The 17986-nt window shown below is 42.4% G+C and overlaps 1 protein-coding gene across 2 annotated transcripts in view; it reads left to right on the plus strand.

Moving 5' to 3' along the window:
- mpp1 (MAGUK p55 scaffold protein 1) overlaps nt 1–17890 on the plus strand; it is a 38503-nt gene extending 20613 nt beyond the window's left edge. Inside the window, exons 1-12 of one of the 2 annotated variants that reach the window (XM_057359581.1) lie at nt 425–935; nt 4719–4847; nt 5161–5239; nt 5334–5419; nt 6601–6669; nt 10939–11135; nt 11220–11326; nt 11427–11507; nt 11915–11995; nt 12342–12544; nt 17074–17148; nt 17222–17890. In XM_057359581.1, the coding sequence (XP_057215564.1) occupies nt 912–935; nt 4719–4847; nt 5161–5239; nt 5334–5419; nt 6601–6669; nt 10939–11135; nt 11220–11326; nt 11427–11507; nt 11915–11995; nt 12342–12544; nt 17074–17148; nt 17222–17398 (1308 nt within the window). In that variant the 5' untranslated portion in view covers nt 425–911 and the 3' untranslated portion in view covers nt 17399–17890. Of the gene's footprint in view, nt 1–424; nt 936–4718; nt 4848–5160; nt 5240–5333; nt 5420–6600; nt 6670–10938; nt 11136–11219; nt 11327–11426; nt 11508–11914; nt 11996–12341; nt 12545–17073; nt 17149–17221 lie in introns of those variants that run through there. The other variant, XM_057359580.1, reaches the window with a different exon arrangement.
- The last annotated feature ends 96 nt before the right edge of the window (nt 17891–17986 follow it).

The following is a 17986-nucleotide window of genomic DNA, read 5'->3' on the forward strand; positions in this document are numbered from 1 at the left end:
CTCGTCATAAATCACGTTTTCAAGCTGAACGCTGCAAAGTCCCAGTCATGCCATGCGTGTCATAAGAGTGTTGTAATCTTTGTCCTGAGCTCTGATGATGCATGCACCTCTTTACAAAAACCTCTTTACAAATCCCTGTTTATGAGGTTGTAAAAGTGAAATCTGGCATTTTTTTACAGCGTGTCTGAAATGATTGAAGTTGTCCTTCACAGCAACAGCTGTGTGTCTGAAATCAGTGACAAAAAACGGATTTTGCTGAGATTCCTGAGATAACTCGTCGCCTTAGAATTATAAGGTTGTATCTGACATTTTGGTCAAAATTGAGTTATTCACATATTCTTGTTCTGTGACAACTTATTTACATTATGCCATGTTTGTTTTTTCAAATGTCTTTTTTTAAGAAAACAAAAAGGTTCTATCTACAAAACCGAATTATAATTTGGTGCTATAAGGTTCTATCTGCAACAGCCAATCAGCACTTTGAATGCACACAAGAGGACCAATCAGGATCAGCTTTCTTTGTCATGTGACCGGACTCCTCAGTGACTTGTATATATGACTCAGTGACTTGAATATCTGAGGAAACAAAACAATGTTTTAAATAAACCTCAAGTCTGTTTTATTGATACTCTTGTCAGTCAGAGCAGCTCAAATGACAGTATTTTATGTTTTGTTTTAGGTTTTGTTGAGTAGATTAATTTTTTATATTTATCCTCCTACGACCTGGCGTCCACATGTGTGGACATCACATTTTTGGTTGTGTGCAGGACAATACTTAATTCTGTGTAACTGGAACCTGTTATTCACAAACATGGACCTTTACACTGCCATCTGGTGGTGTCAGAAGAGAAAAACACTTTACATAAAAATTTCAAGATGGCGGCGAACACATCTGAAAAATAAAGGCAGCTATGGCAGCCCAAAACGTCCAAAAGGTAAAAAATGTAATAAAATGTCATTGTTGCTTCTTGTTAAGTTATGCATAGTAGTGTTGTATGATTAATATGGCATGCAAATTTGACACATTTTTGCAACAGTAAAGATGTACTATGCCTCTAAACTTGATGTCCACACATGTGGACAATGGGACTTTGCTAAATTGAAAATGTAAAAATGTATTAAAAAATAACTGTTTTTAAATAACTTTGAAAACGTAGTTTGGGAAGAATTTGTTTGAAAACATCAATTTACACAATGACTGCAAGCAGTACCATGGGGCCAAGCCCACACTTTGCCCACACTTTACCAAGTGTACCCACACCCAGCCCACATTTCCCCCGGGGTGCCCACATTTCCCCCGGTGTACCCACAGCATTCCCACACTTCCCCCCAGTGTACCCACAGCATTCCCACACTTACCCAAGTGTACCCACAGCATGCGCACACACTGCCCACACTGCCCCCAGTATACCCACACCCAGCCCACACTTCCCCCAGTGTACCCACATCATGCCCACACTTCCCCCAGTGTACCCACAGCATGCCCACACTTCCCCCAGTGTACCCACAGCATGCCCACACACAGCCCACACTAGGGATGGGCGATATGGCCCTAAAACTCTTATCACGATAATTCCTGGTATTTGTTGCGATAACGATAAAAATGACGATATATCCATAACGCCATCCACTGCTATTTTTTGCGTCAAGTGATAGTAGCTGCATGTAGTCGAGACCCTCAGAAAAACAAATATTATCAAAAAGTAAAACTTACCCCAAATCAAACAGCTCCTAAAATATACCTACAGTATTTTTGTAAATATAAAATATAATAGTGAGACTTCAAAAGGTTGTAGTAAAGAAAAGTTAAATGAACTAAAGCTCAGTAAACACACCATGTCATACCTAAAACTGTATATATTCTATTGTTGGGTGGAAACGATCGATCGCATCACGCTGTCAATCACTCTCTCTTGAAGTGTGTGAACCTTCTCTTCTCACAGCAACATACACTGAATCTGTCTTTGACTCGCGCTACAGAAAGAGAACAGAAAAATGCGGAGAAAGGAAATCTAATTAAATAATTCATGCTTTTATACGCTCATAAACGTATTTAAAATAACGTAAATACAAACTCGCAGGCAGCAGTGCTGTGCACGCTGTGTCGTTATGAAAGCACATGTGGGCGCGAGCTGCGCACGGGACACTCCGTTCATCCTGTATATAACAGGCAAGAAGTCATATTAAACAATTTGCACACGCGCGCATAACATCTAACGAATGTTTAAATAAATACTTTTAGCCAAACTAAATGTTGTGGTGTAACGTATTATGACTATCAACGAATACTTAACAAACAAATTAAATAAAACGAAAGTGAAACTAAACATGAACTCTGATGCATCTACAGTGCCAACCTAAACGAGATTTAGAGTTAGTCTTTTAGTGCAAACTCTTTCTCAGCTTCACGTCCGCCCTCCGCTATACCCATTTTCGCTTCACATATGAGCTGTGAATGGGTCTCACAAAGAAATACGTCATCAACTAGAATTTATCGTTTATATCGCGGGAAGACTAATTCCTATCGTGTGGGGAATTTCTACCGGTATATCGCAAACGATATAATATCGCCCATCCCTAGCCCACACTTCCCACAGTGTACCCACAGCATGCCCACACACAGCCTACACTTCCCCCAGTGTACCCACACCTAGCCCACACTTCCCCCAGTGTACCCACAGCATTCCCACATTTCCCCCAGTGTACCCACAGCATTCCCACACTTCCCCCAGTGTACCCTCAGCATTCCCACAGTGCACCCACAGTATTCCAGCAGTGTACCCACAGCATGCCCACAGTGTACCCACACTTCCCCATTGTACCCACAGCATGCCCACACACAGCCCACACTTCCCCCAGTGTACCCACAGCATTCCCACACTTCCCCCAGTGTACTCAGGCTGTTAATAAAATAGATTTGTACTTTATTACACAATGGTGTCTTGACTGTTTTCTGTGGATACAGAACGATTGTCCACATGTGTGGACATCGTTCTTTTTCAAAAAGAGCTTCATGTTCAAATATAATATTTGGTTATTATATTTATTGGTTCCTCCTAACCCCAAATAGCTAGAAGAAATCTAAAATGCAAGCCAAACCAAAGCTCGGGTCTTAGTAGGTTAAAGACAAAACACTAGCCAGCAGCGCTAGCTTCCTAATAACTGTGTTTACATAGACTCTCATAATGCAGTTAATGCCAAATAGTCAACAATGTCAAGAGTCTTGATTACAATAATAAACATTATTATGTTATTTCAGCCATACTCATCTCTAAAAAGTTATTTGATCTGTCCCACCTTCAGTGGATAAAACATCGATACAACAATTAGCACAGCCTTTTATGCTTAACTTGAACAAGAAAAAAGCATCCTAAAATATGAAATAAGTGTCATAAAAACCACGTATATGGACCTTTTTCACACATTATTATACACTAATTTCATGTTTTAACAAAAGTTATTTTAAAATAACTTTAAAATAAACGTTTATTTTTTATAAGTAAATTGTTTGTGTTGCTTGAACATGTATTGCTTTAATGAATGTTTTGCAGATAGAACCTTGTAATTCTAAACAGAAAGTGATTTTTCATAGCCAGAAGGTTCTATCTGCGTTTGACCTGTTCCAAAAAAAACCCATTTACAAATTTCAGAAAATGTTGATATTGTACATTTGGAATACATTTAGGGACTCTGTCTATTTCATGTATAAAAGAGATTTGTTCCTCCTTTTTGCTATGTGAAATGCAAAAACTTTAAAGCTCAATATCTCAAAACTACTCAGACCGCCAAACCTTATAATTCCAAGGCGACGAACTGTCATGTTTGATGTATTAGGGCTGGTGTCCACAAACCGGTTTGTTAGCCTTCAACTTGAAGGGTTAGCAGACAAAAATGGTGGGTTTCTCATTATTTACTCACCCTTATGTTGTACAAATCCCAGAAAGGGGTGACATAATGACATAAAAGTGAGTACATAATGTCTACATTTTGATTCAAGGATAAGATGCTCATACGTAATTATTAGCCATTATTAGTTGTACTAGCTAAAGTAAAAAATGTCCTAATTTTTAAATTAACTAATGCAGGAAACTGTATTTCTCTCACTGTTAAAAAGTTCAAATCTAATTGGACGGTGAGTTTCATCGCAGGGAGACAGGGAAAAAAATCGACACAAGGACGAAAAAAACCAACGCTTTCTTGCAGTACGATTGATTCACTGTTTTTATTCACTCTGTCGCGTGCAGTGTGAAAACCACTCTTTAAGATTCACTCTTCCCTTATACAAATGTATGCATTAGACAGTTCTATACGGCCTAATTAACAATACTAAAGGTTTATTTAATCATGTTGCGTAAGTTCTTTAAAAACAAGGCTCATCAGACAACTTAACCATGCCAACCTTGTAAGTTGTATCTGGCTCCATTTACCAGCATTGACGAATTTAATGAAGTGTTCAAATGTGCACGTTTAATGGTTAACCCAGAACAGATGTCTGATTCTCCTCCTCCACCACCATTTCTTTATTTTCTTTATTTTCTTTTTATTTTCTTTATTTTTTTAAGCCTAGATAAAGAGATCATTTGTAAAAACGTTTTTAAACTGTATTACTTGTGAATGTATGGTTGGTTAGAATTCGGCCCTTATTAAGACAATGCTAATTATTGGGATCTGAAAGGCTGTAATACTGAATTTAATGTGTTTAACGTTTGCATTCCCAGGCCGCCATGCAGACATATGACAGTAAAGGGCAGAACATCTACACCAACGGCAGAGCAGGGCACGTCAACGGCAAAGAGACAACCAAGATGCGAGAGGTGGCTTTTGAGAAGAACCCTTCTGAACCACTGGTATTGTCATTTATTCCTACATAATACAGTATACATGTTTTAAAAGCAGAATCTGTTTTGATGCAAATGTGAATTGTGCACATTTATCAGTGAATAGTTTTGAAACATTTCATTTGGACATTTAATATATTCATAGTTGTCTGGAATTCATTATATGACAGTCGTGTTCCTATAGCTAAACTGTCAAAGTATGACGACAGAATATAAAATATAACCTTGTTTTGAAATGAAATACATGTCAATGATTTACTTGTCCCTGAACATCTCAAATATAATGTCATTGAAACACTACATGCGTTTTGTGTCTGTGTAGGGTGTAACTCTTAAACTAAATGAAAAACAGAGGTGTACGGTGGCAAGAATTTTACACGGTGGCATGATACACAGACAAGGTACAGTGGATTTCTTTGTAGAGCTTTTTTGTGAATATTCTGTTTTGTACATACAGCTAAATTGATAACCGCTATTGAAATGATTTTCGGACAGGTTCTTTACATGAAGGAGATGAAATCGCTGAAATCAATGGCAAAAGCGTCTCCAATCAAAGTGTAGATCAGCTGCAGAAGATTCTGGTGAGTTTTACTGTCATTCTGGTCGCAACCTATTTGTTATGTTGAAGTACAAATAGCAATGCTACTAACTTAACCTCATTTTTAAATGTAAAACTCCAATGTACACTAGGGGTGTAACAATACGCTCAGTTCACGATTCGATATGATAAACGATACTGGGTTTACCATTGCATCATGACGTTTATCAAAATGAGAAATGAGAAACTGACACTCAAATGACAGATTGTTCCAATGTTTTGTAACATTTGTTATTTTGTAAAAGAATTGACAGCATTAAGGGTTTATTTCAACCATCTTTATGTTAACTAATAAAAACGAAATAGATCTATCACAGAAAAATAAAACTGAATTTTAACATAAAAATATATTTCAGTTTAAAATATATTGCCATAGCTTTATGATATGCAACGTAATAGCTCTACGATACATATCTTAATGTCTTTGTATTGCGTTATGCGATACTTCGGTATATTGTTACACCCCTAATGTACACTGTTTACTGTATAGCTAAGATAGTGTCCATGATTTTGTTTTACACCATTTATGTGATTTGCTTACAGTGTGGGAATAAGAATGTGCTTAACTGTCACAAACGTAATACAAAAAGTATAAATGTTACATACTGTACATGTTAAGAGTTGTAAATAATGCTTTATTTTCACTTTGCAAAACGATTGATATTATATTTTTGTGTTTGCAAATGGCCTAATCATTTCTTTGTGAGAGTGACCCAAAAATATAATTAGATGAAAAATCTGTATCTAGCTACTACATATGCCAATTTTCACATAGGCATATAATTTCACATATCATTGTATTATAATTAATATAATGATTAATAGTTTATTACTAACCTTTTTTTTCATTTCACAATGAATATAACTATAATTGTATTTGCATTTTATAGTGCTAATGTACTGTAATAATATAATGTATCTTAATGCATCTTATATCTTATGCAAGTATAATTATTCTGTTTGATATCATTTGTTTTCCTTGATATCAATATTTGTTTCCATACTGTGTTACATCTTTATTCATCTACTGCTAAGATGTATATTATTAAATTTTAATTGTATTATTAAAATGTTTAGTATTTATAGTCCTTTGAATTGCAATGGTAATGTCGGTTGTAATGTTACACCTGGTTTAATCTTGTTGGATGTTGTCTATCATTACAGAAAGACACAAATGGTGTTGTCACATTGAAAGTCATCCCTAATCAGCAAGGTCGCTCTATGCTGTTTGAGGTGAGTTAAAGAACAGTGTAAATTTGTCACATCAGACCAGTTTCTTTCTTTTGGTTTGATCTACTCAACTCACTTTGTGTTTTGATCTTTAAACGTGAGCTTTAAGTGTGATATGATTACTTCTTCATTGTGTTTGTCCGCTCTATTCTCTATTCTTGATTAAAAAAAGGTTTGTGGTTTATCATGGGAATCTTCAGTGAAAGAAAACAGGTGAATATAATATTAACCATCGATAACAACTAACAGTAGAGGATCTCTGGATTAAAAGTTCATCCAAAAATGAAAATTCTGTCATAATATACCCACCCTCAGATTGTTTTAAAGGTGCCATGAATTAAGACCACAATTTTAACCCGAGCTTTTGTTATATAAGAGGGAATCGTATTCACGCGAACATCATGCAAGTGTCAGAACTGAGAACGCCCTTGTTACTGAGATTACAACTGTTATTGACACAAGGCTCAGTGATCGCCAGGTTCTGGAATGCACCTATCTATGACGACATTGACAGGCTAAACCCCCGCCTCCACAGGAAGAATATCAACTGTCAGGAAATGTATGAGAAGAACCCAATTGCAGGCAGCCAAAGGTGAAGGGGTTAACACAGACTTTTATTTAAAAAAATAAGACAAAACAAAAACCCACGAGGGGGTAAAACAACAAAACAGAGGGGATCTAATAACAGACTAGACAAGAACACTAAACTAAATAAACTAGACTTAAATCAACACTTGACAAAGACTAACACTGACTAGACTTACTGTGACAAGAAGTTTCCAGGACATGAAAAGACGCCAACGTCTTACACAAGGCAAAAAACACATCAAACGCAATGCACGATCACAGGATAAAGAAACAGGCATTTATAGGAGAAGACAAACAAGGGATAATTACACAAGGCAGGTGTGGGTAATGAAACACTCAGGGAAAGTTAACGAGGAAACGAGATGGTGGGAACACAGACGCGGACCGGAGAGAGAGAGTATGGAAAGCCGAAAGGTCAACAATAGTGTTGTCACGATACTGGAATTTCTAACTTCGATTCAATACCTAAAAAAATATCGATATTCGATACCATTTTCGATACCACGGGGAATAAACTGCCATAGCAATAAGGCCCTAATAAGCAATAGCAATATAGGCCTTTTAAAATTTTATTTGAAGTTAAGTTGAACAAGACTAGACAATGAGGTATATATTTTTACATTATTTATTAATTGTTAATCTAATGTTGATTTTACGAATACATTTACTATTTAAAATCAAAGTTGTATTTGTCAGTATTAATGGACCAGACCCTGTTGAAAAAAACCAGCCTATGCTGGTTTGGTATGTTTTGATGCTGGTTTGTGCTGGTTTAAACTGTTCATGTGCTGGTTTAAGATGGTCATATGCTGATTTAAGATGGTTCTTAGCTGGTTTAAGATCAAACCAGCATCGATCAAAACATACCTTACCTAGCATATACTGGATTTTTCAACAGGGGAGCTTACATTAATAGTTATATTTTTAACTAACATTTAAAAGAGATTAATAAATACTTGAACAAATGTATTGCTCATTCATTGTTCGTTAATGTTAGTTAATAGCCTACATTTTTATTTGGCTAAATTGGCTTTTATTCACATAGGCCCATACTGTAATCATTGATCAGCGCACATATAGACAGAAACGCAAACTTAAACGCAAGAAGTGTTGCAGAGACTCCGCACTGGACATCTTTCTAACATTAACAACTTTTAACCGGAGCGAATGAGACGAGTGGATGAAATCATTGAACAGCGCACATACATAGAGCGCTATGGTAAACACTGGAGTGCAAACGTGTACCACACGCGAGAACTGTTGCGGAGACTTTACTCGCACCAGCATTATTTCAAACATCAAATTAACCGGAGCAAACGAGACGAGTGGATGAAATCATTGATGAGCGCACATAAAGACAGAAGCGCGTGCATTAAACATGAGAACTCTTGCGGAGACTCTGTACTAACATAAACAACATATAACCAGGGCGAATGAAACGAGTGGATAAAATTATTGATCAGCGCACATACATGGATCGCAATGGTAAACACGGGAAGCGTAACGAGCATGCACCACGCCAGATGTGTTACTGAGACTGGCCATCTTTTCTAAAATAAACACGATTTAACTGCCACAAACGAGTCAAGTCTGTGAGAGGAGGCGGGGCTCTGTTGTTATGCGTTCATGTGCAGTGTGTTAACTCACTGTCGGAAAAGAGAAAGAGAGCGGGGAAGCGCAGCTGATATCGATACGTGGGACATGGGTATTGGAACCGTTTCAGATTCTTCAGTATCGATACTTATCGAAATATCGATATTTTTGACAACACTAGTCAACAATCTCTCTCTCCACATAAAGCCTAAGGCTTTGTCATGACTCTGCTACAAGACCAAGAATAGACATGACATGATGAAGCAGAGTCATGACAATCAACGACTACTTCTCTAGCCCCGCCCACTGCTTCGCGCATGACAGTACTGAAGTAACACAAGTGGTGCTGAACCAGATAGAGCGAGCAAGCAATAAACAAATAGCTAAATAACAAAGATAGCTAAATATTGTGCCATCCCTGGTTGTGGAAGAACACAGTCGCTGCATAACCTTCCTTTGGATTCCGATATTAGGAATGCGTGGTTAAAGTTTATTTTTAAAGACGTTCGAGCTCATGTGGGAAAAACATGGAGCGTTTGATCGTTTCATTTCTCCGAGGACTCCTTCGTGAACAAGGCACAAGTCGACGCTGGATTTGTGGAGAGACTAAAATTAAAAAGCAGTGCTGTGCCGTCAATATTGAATCCGATAGGAATGGCGCAGCAATCTATGTGAGTAAAACATACAGTATTTGTACCACACGTCACTATTGCTTTGTTAGAGATCTCTTGATATGCCCACGGGATTAAGTTAGTATTACCTGTGGACCTGTAATGTTAGTCATTTGTAATAATTGCAGAGGTTGTCTGTGATCTTAATCCCTTGCGAATCGGGTGTTTTGGTATTATTTCGGGTGCTGGGTCATATCCATAAATTACCGGGAGTCTCCCGTTTGTTTATTTGTCATGGAAACTCTCGTAACATTTGAGACCCGCGATCGCGGTGATCTTCTGTCCGGTTCGCGATCACGGGTCTCAAATGCTGACAGGTACGGTCATATATCATTAAACACGATACAACTATAGGCTATACAAACTATACGCAAAGCCTTGCCATCACATCCGGGAAATAAGTCAGTAAACTTGAGTAAAATCATCCCGTGCGAATGCGTCACATGAAATACTGATGTGGGGAGGTCATTTATAAATCACACGAGGTCCCCAGATAATGCTAATCTCGTGCGAATGGTGCTAATGTGTAACCTAACGTTACGTCTCTAACCAAATTCACAGAAGGCTCCAACTAAGTTTACTACGCAAACTGCTATCCAATCATAGCAGTGGGCGTTTACTTCCAAGCCTTCATGGCGGAACGCCCATTCAAACCGATCGTCTATAGAGCCGGCCTCAAAACCCGGGTAGAAAATAGCCTATTACTTATTGATTTTGATGTTTTAAAATTTTCTTTGTTCTGCAAAACACCAAGTAAGATATTTGGAAGAATGTCAGTAACCAAACAGATCTCATCCCCCATTGACTCCCATTGTATTTATTTACCCTACTATGGCAGTAATTGGGGTATGAGATCTGTTTGATTACCAACATTCTTCCCAAAATTTTCCTTTGTGTTAAGTAGAACAAATAAATTTATACAAGGTTGAAACAAGTAAATAAATGAAGTAAATAATGAATTTAAATTTTTGGGTGAACTATCCCTTTAATAACTTGAAATGTTCTGTGTTTCTGCTGCCATCTGCTGGTCACACAATGTCAAACGGCACTAAAATTAATTCAACCCAGCAAGGCATTTGACGTTTGTGATAATAAACTTCACAGGTTTACCACACTGCTTCATCTAGAAGATTCATTTAGAGCTTTTAGCTGTAGATACATTTAGTGGTCTGTAATTTATACTTACAATGCTTTCATTTCAAATTAAATTGTCACTTATTACATTTGCTTTATTTTACACACACCTTTATATCTAACATGTTTTTTTACAAGATGGAATTTCTTTCTGGATCAACCTTTTTTTTTGTTCTGTCCAATCACCGCCTTAACCCAACCCTTAGAGTGCAGTGACTGGTTCATAATTAATATTTCTTTATAAAAGATTTTTAGATCTTCGTAATGTTTCCTGTATTCTTTGCAGATGTACATGAGAGCACAGTTTGACTATGACCCGGCCAAAGACGACCTCATCCCGTGCAAGGAAGCTGGCCTGAAATTCCAAACGGGTGACATCATTCAAATAATCAATAAGAAAGATCCAAACTGGTGGCAGGGAAAGGTGGACAGCTCCTCCACAGACTTTGCAGGACTCATACCTTCACCAGAACTTCAGGAATGGTACGTTTGCCCACTTCATACGTTTCATACGTTCATACAAGAAGGAAGGTATAGGTGTGGCCAATACAATTGTATTATTTTCAGGCGAGTAGCAAGCAAGAGCAAAGCAACACGGGAAGCTGGTCAGTCCTGCAGTCCTTTCGGCAAGAAGAAGAAATGCAAAGACAAGTACCTCGCCAAACACAGCTCAAGTTAGTAAAACACTCAATGTTTTAAACACATGGAAATATGCTTGGTGGTGATCTATAGGTCAAAACACGTCAGCTAATGAGCTCTTTGTTCCCTTTCTAGTCTTTGACCAGCTTGATGTAATATCCTATGAGGAGGTAGTGAGACTTCCTGCTTTCAATAGAAAAACTCTCGTTCTCATTGGTAAGCACCATTATACCTTTCATGTTTTTAGCACCATTACTATTTTGGACCATTTGGGACCATTAGTATTTTTCGATTATTAAATTAGCTGACCATTAGGCATCTGCTTCAATAATACAATACAAAATATAGACGAATCATCATTGAGAATGATCTGAATTATGTAAAAAAAATTAAAAGGCGTGAATGTCCTTATCAGAACAGAGTACATTTTATTTTTAAAGCGTAGTGAAGGACCTGGACAATATTTCCTGAGCTTCGCTTACTGTATATATTATGGATCCATGATCATAGGGAAGCCTATGCAGAACATCTAGTGTACATCAATAACAAACACAAGCTCATGATTTAGAAATCGTGCTTAAGGATACAGCCTAAAATGTTCTAAAATATTTTCGGTTTTTTAGGTGCACCTGGAGTTGGAAGGAGCCATATTAAAAATTCCCTGCTGAGCAAATATCCGGAGACGTTTGCCTATCCAGCTCCTCGTATGTACAGCTCGGTGCTTTCTGACACTTGATATGTTACATTGATAACAGAAGGAAACTGATTTATTACTCCGATCCACATGTTTCTTATCCACAATATGATTTTATTGTTGCATTTAAAACAATGGAATAGAATATTTCTTGACAGTTTTTGTGTGATTCATCTATTACGTTTGTTATGGAATGATACATCATCAAAAAGGAGTTCAAAAAAAAGTTGAAGCAGAAGTTCAGTTCATGTCATTTTGTATTATAAAAAATAACCTTCTAAAATAATATGATTAAAAACGTTCAAAGATAAACACTTCCAATCTAAAACCCTCTTAATCTAAAATTCTCTGTTCAGAGACCACCAGACCTCCAAAGAAAGACGAGGAGAACGGCAAGGAATATTATTTCATTTCTAATGACGAGATGACCAGATGTATCATCGGAAATGAGCTGCTTGAATATGGCAGCTACCAGGGCCACATGTTTGGAACCAAAATTGAAACTGTTCACAAGATCCACGAGCAAGGGAAGATTGCCGTGCTGGATGTGGAACCTCAGGTTATGTCTCACTGTCCAATGCTATTCCCTAAATAACAAGTAAAGTTAGTATTGACTTCAAGTTGTACGTTTTGATAAGAATGTGCATTCTGTGGGATTCGAACCCATGACCGCGATGTTGCTAGTGCCAAGCCAAGGAGGGGTTTTTTGTTTGTGTTTCTTGCAGGCTATACGCTGATAATTTGTTGTTCCCTTTCTGTCGGTCTCTCGACGTTGTGTCGAACCGACAGATGCGGTTCGTCCCTGAGAACCAATCGCTTCCGACTACTTAGAAAAGGCCAATGAAAATTGGCAAATGAAATTCATTCACCTTTTTTTCTTCGGAGCCTTCGCTGATGAAGATCGACTCTTGCTACTTAGCAAAAAATCTACATTGCCGGTTCTACGACGTGGTGCAGCGGACTGTCCCTTCCTGCAGCGACTTCCCCTGGGCGTCTCGGCGGTTCCAGAGGTGTTCGAGCCAGCAGACGGTGAATCACAGTCTGCATTCTAAAAGAGCTAATTTCTCCAGCGCGGCATGTCCCGCTGTTCTCGTGGGTGCGGTGTCCTCATCGAGGAAGGGGACAAGCACGATGTCTGTGTCAGGTGTTTGGGGGTCCAACACGCTGAGGCAGCCTTCGTGGACTCATCTTGCCCGCACTGCGGGCAGATGGTCATAGAGACATTGCGGTCACGGGTGGCTGTCTTCTCCCGAGAACCAGCCACCACCTCGCAGGCTTCCCGGGCTGTGACGAGGATGGCTAAGGCCATTCCGTCCGCCAAGGCGAGCGGCAAGGGTGATATGGGGGTTTCTGCGAGCGCTAATCCGTCAGCCAAGTGCTCGCGGACCGCTCGCACCCCGTCTCGCTCGCCTCACCGTTCCCTAGCAGGCGGTGCCACACCGTCGGCGTCCTCTTTCACGTATTCGGACACGATGCGTGATGATGATGAGATGTCTATCGCAGCATCGAAGAGCAAATTGCTGGCATCCGATCCCGACGACTCTCTGCAGCTCCCCCCCAAGGGGGGACGAGCTCAGGAGGAAGCGGATGTCGAGATGTCGGCCATGCTTTCCCAGGCCGCCGTGTGCATTGGGTTAGAGTGCACTCCGGTGCCTCTCCCCCAGCGCTCATGGTTGGACACATGGTTCTTGGGCTCTGAGCGCGACTCCAAGCCGTACTCAACTATCTCGACGACTGGCTTATCTTGGCACACTCGCGAGATCTGTTGTGTGCACACAGGGACCTGGTGCTCCGGCACCTAGATCGATTGGGACTACAGGTCAACCGAGAGAAGAGCAAGCTCTCCGCTGTGCAGAGCATCCTCTATCTTGGTATGGAACTCAACTCTGTCACCATGACAGTGCGACTGTCCGCAGTACGCGCCCAGTCGGTGTTGAACTGCCTGGATCATTTCACGCAGTCAGCGGTTCCCCTGAAACTATTTCAGAGGCTCCTGGGACACATGGCATCCTCGGCGGCGGTGATACCCCTCGGGTTGATGCACATGAGGCCGCTCCAACACTGGCTCCAGAGTCGAGTTCCTTGGAGAGCGTGGCACACCGGCAGCAGGCAGATGGCGATTACGCCTCGCTGCCAACGCACCCTAACCCCGTGGTCTTCCATGACCTTCCTTCGGGCAGGGGTACCCCTAGGGCAGGTTACGAGGCATGTCGTGGTGACAACGGACGCCTCCCTGCAGTGTGCAACGAGCACGCAGTGTCGGGGCTTTGGACAGGCCCCCGCCTGCGCTGGCATATCAATTGCCTAGAGTTGTGGGCCATGCTACACGCACTGAAGAGGCTGCAGCCTCTCGTGCAGGGCAAGCACATGCTGGTCCAGTCGGACAGCACTACTGCAGTAGCGTATATCTATCGTCAGGGTGGCGTTTGCTCACTGCAGTTAACATGACTCGCCCAACGCCTCCTCCGGTGGAGTCAGCAGGTGACCCGCTCCCTGCGTGCCACGTATATCCCAGGCGACCTGAACCAGACAGCCGATGCACCTTCTCGTCAGTCTACGCCTCGCGGAGAGTGGCGACTCCACCCCCGCGCAGTCCAGCTCGTTCAGGCAGGCCCAGGTAGACCTGTTCGCCTCCCTCGAAACCACCCATTGCCCGCTTTGGTACTCTCTGACCGAGGGACCCCTCGGCACGGATGCCCTAGCGCACAGCTGGCCGCGGGACAAGTGGAAGTATGCCTTCCCCCCAGTGAGCCTCATTGCACAGACCCTGTGCAAGGTCAGGGAAGAGGAGCAGCAAGTGTTACTCGTTGCGCCACACTGGCCCAACCGGACTTGGTTCTCGGAGCTAATGCTCTTGACGACAGCTCCCCCCTGGCCGATTCCCCTGAAGAAGGACCTGCTTTCCCAGGGGAAGGGCACGTTATGGCATCCCAGGCCAGACCTCTGGAACCTCCATGTCTGGCCTTCGGACGGGACGAGGAGATCCTGAGTGGTCTGCCCCCAGCGGTGGTAGCTACCATTTCTCAGGCTAGGGCACCTGCCACTAGGCGACTGTACGCCTACAAGTGGCGCCTCTTCTCGACCTGGTGTGCTTCTCGAGGAGAAGACCCACGGAGTTGTGCGATCGGGTCCGTGCTGTCCTTCCTACAAGAGAGACTCGAGACCTCTCCCCCTCCACACTGAAAGTGTATGTAGCCGCCATTGCTGCTCATCACAACTCAGTTGCTGGGAAGTCTCTAGGGCAGCACGACCTGGTCATTAGGTTCCTAAAGGGTGCGAGGAGGCGTAACCCACCTCGTCCGCGCTCCATACCCTCTTGGGACCTGGATGTAGCCCTGACAGGTCTCACCAGGCCCCCCTTCGAGCCCCTAGGGGATGCCTCTCTTCCTCATCTCACGATGAAGACGGTTCTCCTTATGGCGCTCGCCTCCATCAAGAGGGTAGGGGATCTACAGGCTTTCTCCGTGTCCCCTGACTGCTTAGAATTCGGACCCAGGGATTCTCACGTTATCCTGAGACCTCGGCCCGGCTACGTGCCCAAGGTTCCCACCGCTCCCTTTCGGGACCAGGTGGTGAATTTACAGGCACTCCCCACTGGGGAGGAAGACCCAACCCCGTCCGTGTTGTGTCCAGTACGCGCGCTGCACCTCTACTTAGACCGCACACAGAGCTTCAGGAGCTCGGATCAGCTCTTTGTCTGTTTCAGAGGTCAGCAGCAGGGGAGAGCAGTCTCCAAGCAGAGGTTGGCCCACTGGATTGTGGACGCTGTCAAAGCAGCTTACCAATCCCTAAATCGCCCGTGCCCCCTAGGAGTGAGGGCCCACTCCACCCGGGGTGTAGCCTCCTCTTGGGCTCTGGCACGGGGGGCCTCTCTAGCAGACATTTGCAGAGCTGCGGGTTAGGCTACACCCAACACCTTCGCGAGGTTTTACAACCTCCGCGTAGAGCCGGTGTCAGCCCGTGTCCTGCATGGCCACATGTAGGACCGGCAACTGGTAGGGTGTACGCCTTTTCGGTTCTTTTCCCCCTCTCTCGAGTGGGTCAGTATACCGATTCAGCCTCCCTTCTTTCCCCACTGGGCGAAGAACAGGCACTCCATCCATCACTAAGCAAGCACCTTCTGGGGCGGGCTGGGCAGAGCAGTCCTGCCCCTTAGGCCGGGTATCTCCGGAGTTATTCGCAACATAGCTCTAACCGGACCTAGTGCTACCAGATGTTGCAACCCCCCAGTAGGGCGGTTCCGTCTGATGTATCTTCATGCTGGTTCCCACCTTGGTAACCCATGACCTCCCCAGGTGGACCTCCACCTCGCGGTTTTCTCTTCAACCGCTCTTTCTTCCCATGAGTTCTCCCCCATCGGTGAGACCATGTTGGTATCTCCACTTAAATCCTCCCTGCGGTAGGAAGTGGTCTCTGTAGCGCATCCCCCACTTGAGGAAGTAGCGCTTACTCAGTGGCCTTACGGTTCCGGGCGGCTTCTCGCTGTTAGAGAAACAAGGCCGCCGCCTGTGAGGCCGAAGGTAGGGGCCTTCCCACCTTTCAAGAAAGCTCTGGGACCCCCTACCTACCCACTGGTAGGTTACAATTTCGCGGTAGCGCTCACGGCTGACATGCCCAGGCCAGTCACCGTCGCTTCGTTGAGATTGTGACAGGGCACAGTGTTATGGCGTTTTCCATTGGAACCCCATCTGTCGGTTCGACACAACGTCGAGAGACCGACAGAAAGGGAACGTCTCGGTTACGTTTGTAACCTCGGTTCCCTGATGGAGGGAACGAGACGTTGTGTCCTCTTGCCACAACACGTGCTGTCCTCTGCAGCAGTCGTGAGATGTCTCAGGCTCCTCAGAACTAAGATGAATGAATGATGCACGCCGTCTCCCTTTTATACCCGGATTTCCGGGGCGGAGTCCGGCATGCAAATATCATTTGCCAATTTTCATTGGCCTTTTCTAAGTAGTCGGAAGCGATTGGTTCTCAGAGACGAACCCCATCTGTCGGTTCGACACAACGTCTCGTTCCCTCCATCAGGGAACCGAGGTTACAAACGTAACCGAGACGTTTTCTAAAACATTTGTGTCTTTTCTCCAGACTCTCAAAGTGCTCAGGACGGCAGAGTTTGCTCCTCTAGTGATGTTCATTGCTCCTACCAACACCGCCAATCAGGTTAGAACTGGTTTACGATTCTACAAACATCTTTATTTCATAATTATCTCATTTGCATTTGTTTTCCTGACAGTCCGAGGCAGTACAGGCTATACAGAAGGAATCGGACAGCATTCTAAGCTCATACCGCCACTTCTTTGATGAAACGCTTGTGAACAACGATGTGGATGAGAGCGTTAAGGGTGTGGAAGAAGCCATCGAGAGAGCCTCCTCGACCCCACAGTGGGTACCAGTCTCCTGGGTGTATTGAAAGAGCCAATCCCTGACCCCCACACGGCAGCGCCGTGGATAACACAAGACAGTTTGCACATGTGTTTTACAGAAAGTTTGAAACAGCAATAAGTTTGTTCTTTTTGTTTAATATGCGAATGAAATGACAGAGCGCTATAACTATGCCAGTATATAGCATCAAGCGATGACGTTGTTAGTGATGCAAACAGGACCTCTACTGTGATTTTAAAATACCACTCAGTTTGTTGGTTTTGAACGGTCTTCTCTGAACGTTTTAGTTTGTTTTATTTGTATCATGGTGTTATTCTTAAATACAATTGCATTATATACTAAGAACACAGGGAAATCACATGAACTAGTATTTGGAAGAACTAGTATTTTCTCTTGAAATGTTTCTCCATAATGATATATGGATTTACCTCAAGTCATAATGTTAAGGCACTTTTAAATGGACTGAATAAACTCTCTACACTCCAACTGTGACTCTGTGTGTTAAAAAACGTTACGTTCATGATAGAAAATTATTTAGACTCAAAATCATAATATTATCTTTTCTTCATTCAAATGAAATCGTGTTTAATAAAATGATTTGAGCTTCCCAAGTGTC

This window comes from Triplophysa rosa, linkage group LG19 (assembly GCF_024868665.1).
Source record: "Triplophysa rosa linkage group LG19, Trosa_1v2, whole genome shotgun sequence".
In the NCBI taxonomy this organism is placed as follows: domain Eukaryota; kingdom Metazoa; phylum Chordata; class Actinopteri; order Cypriniformes; family Nemacheilidae; genus Triplophysa; species Triplophysa rosa.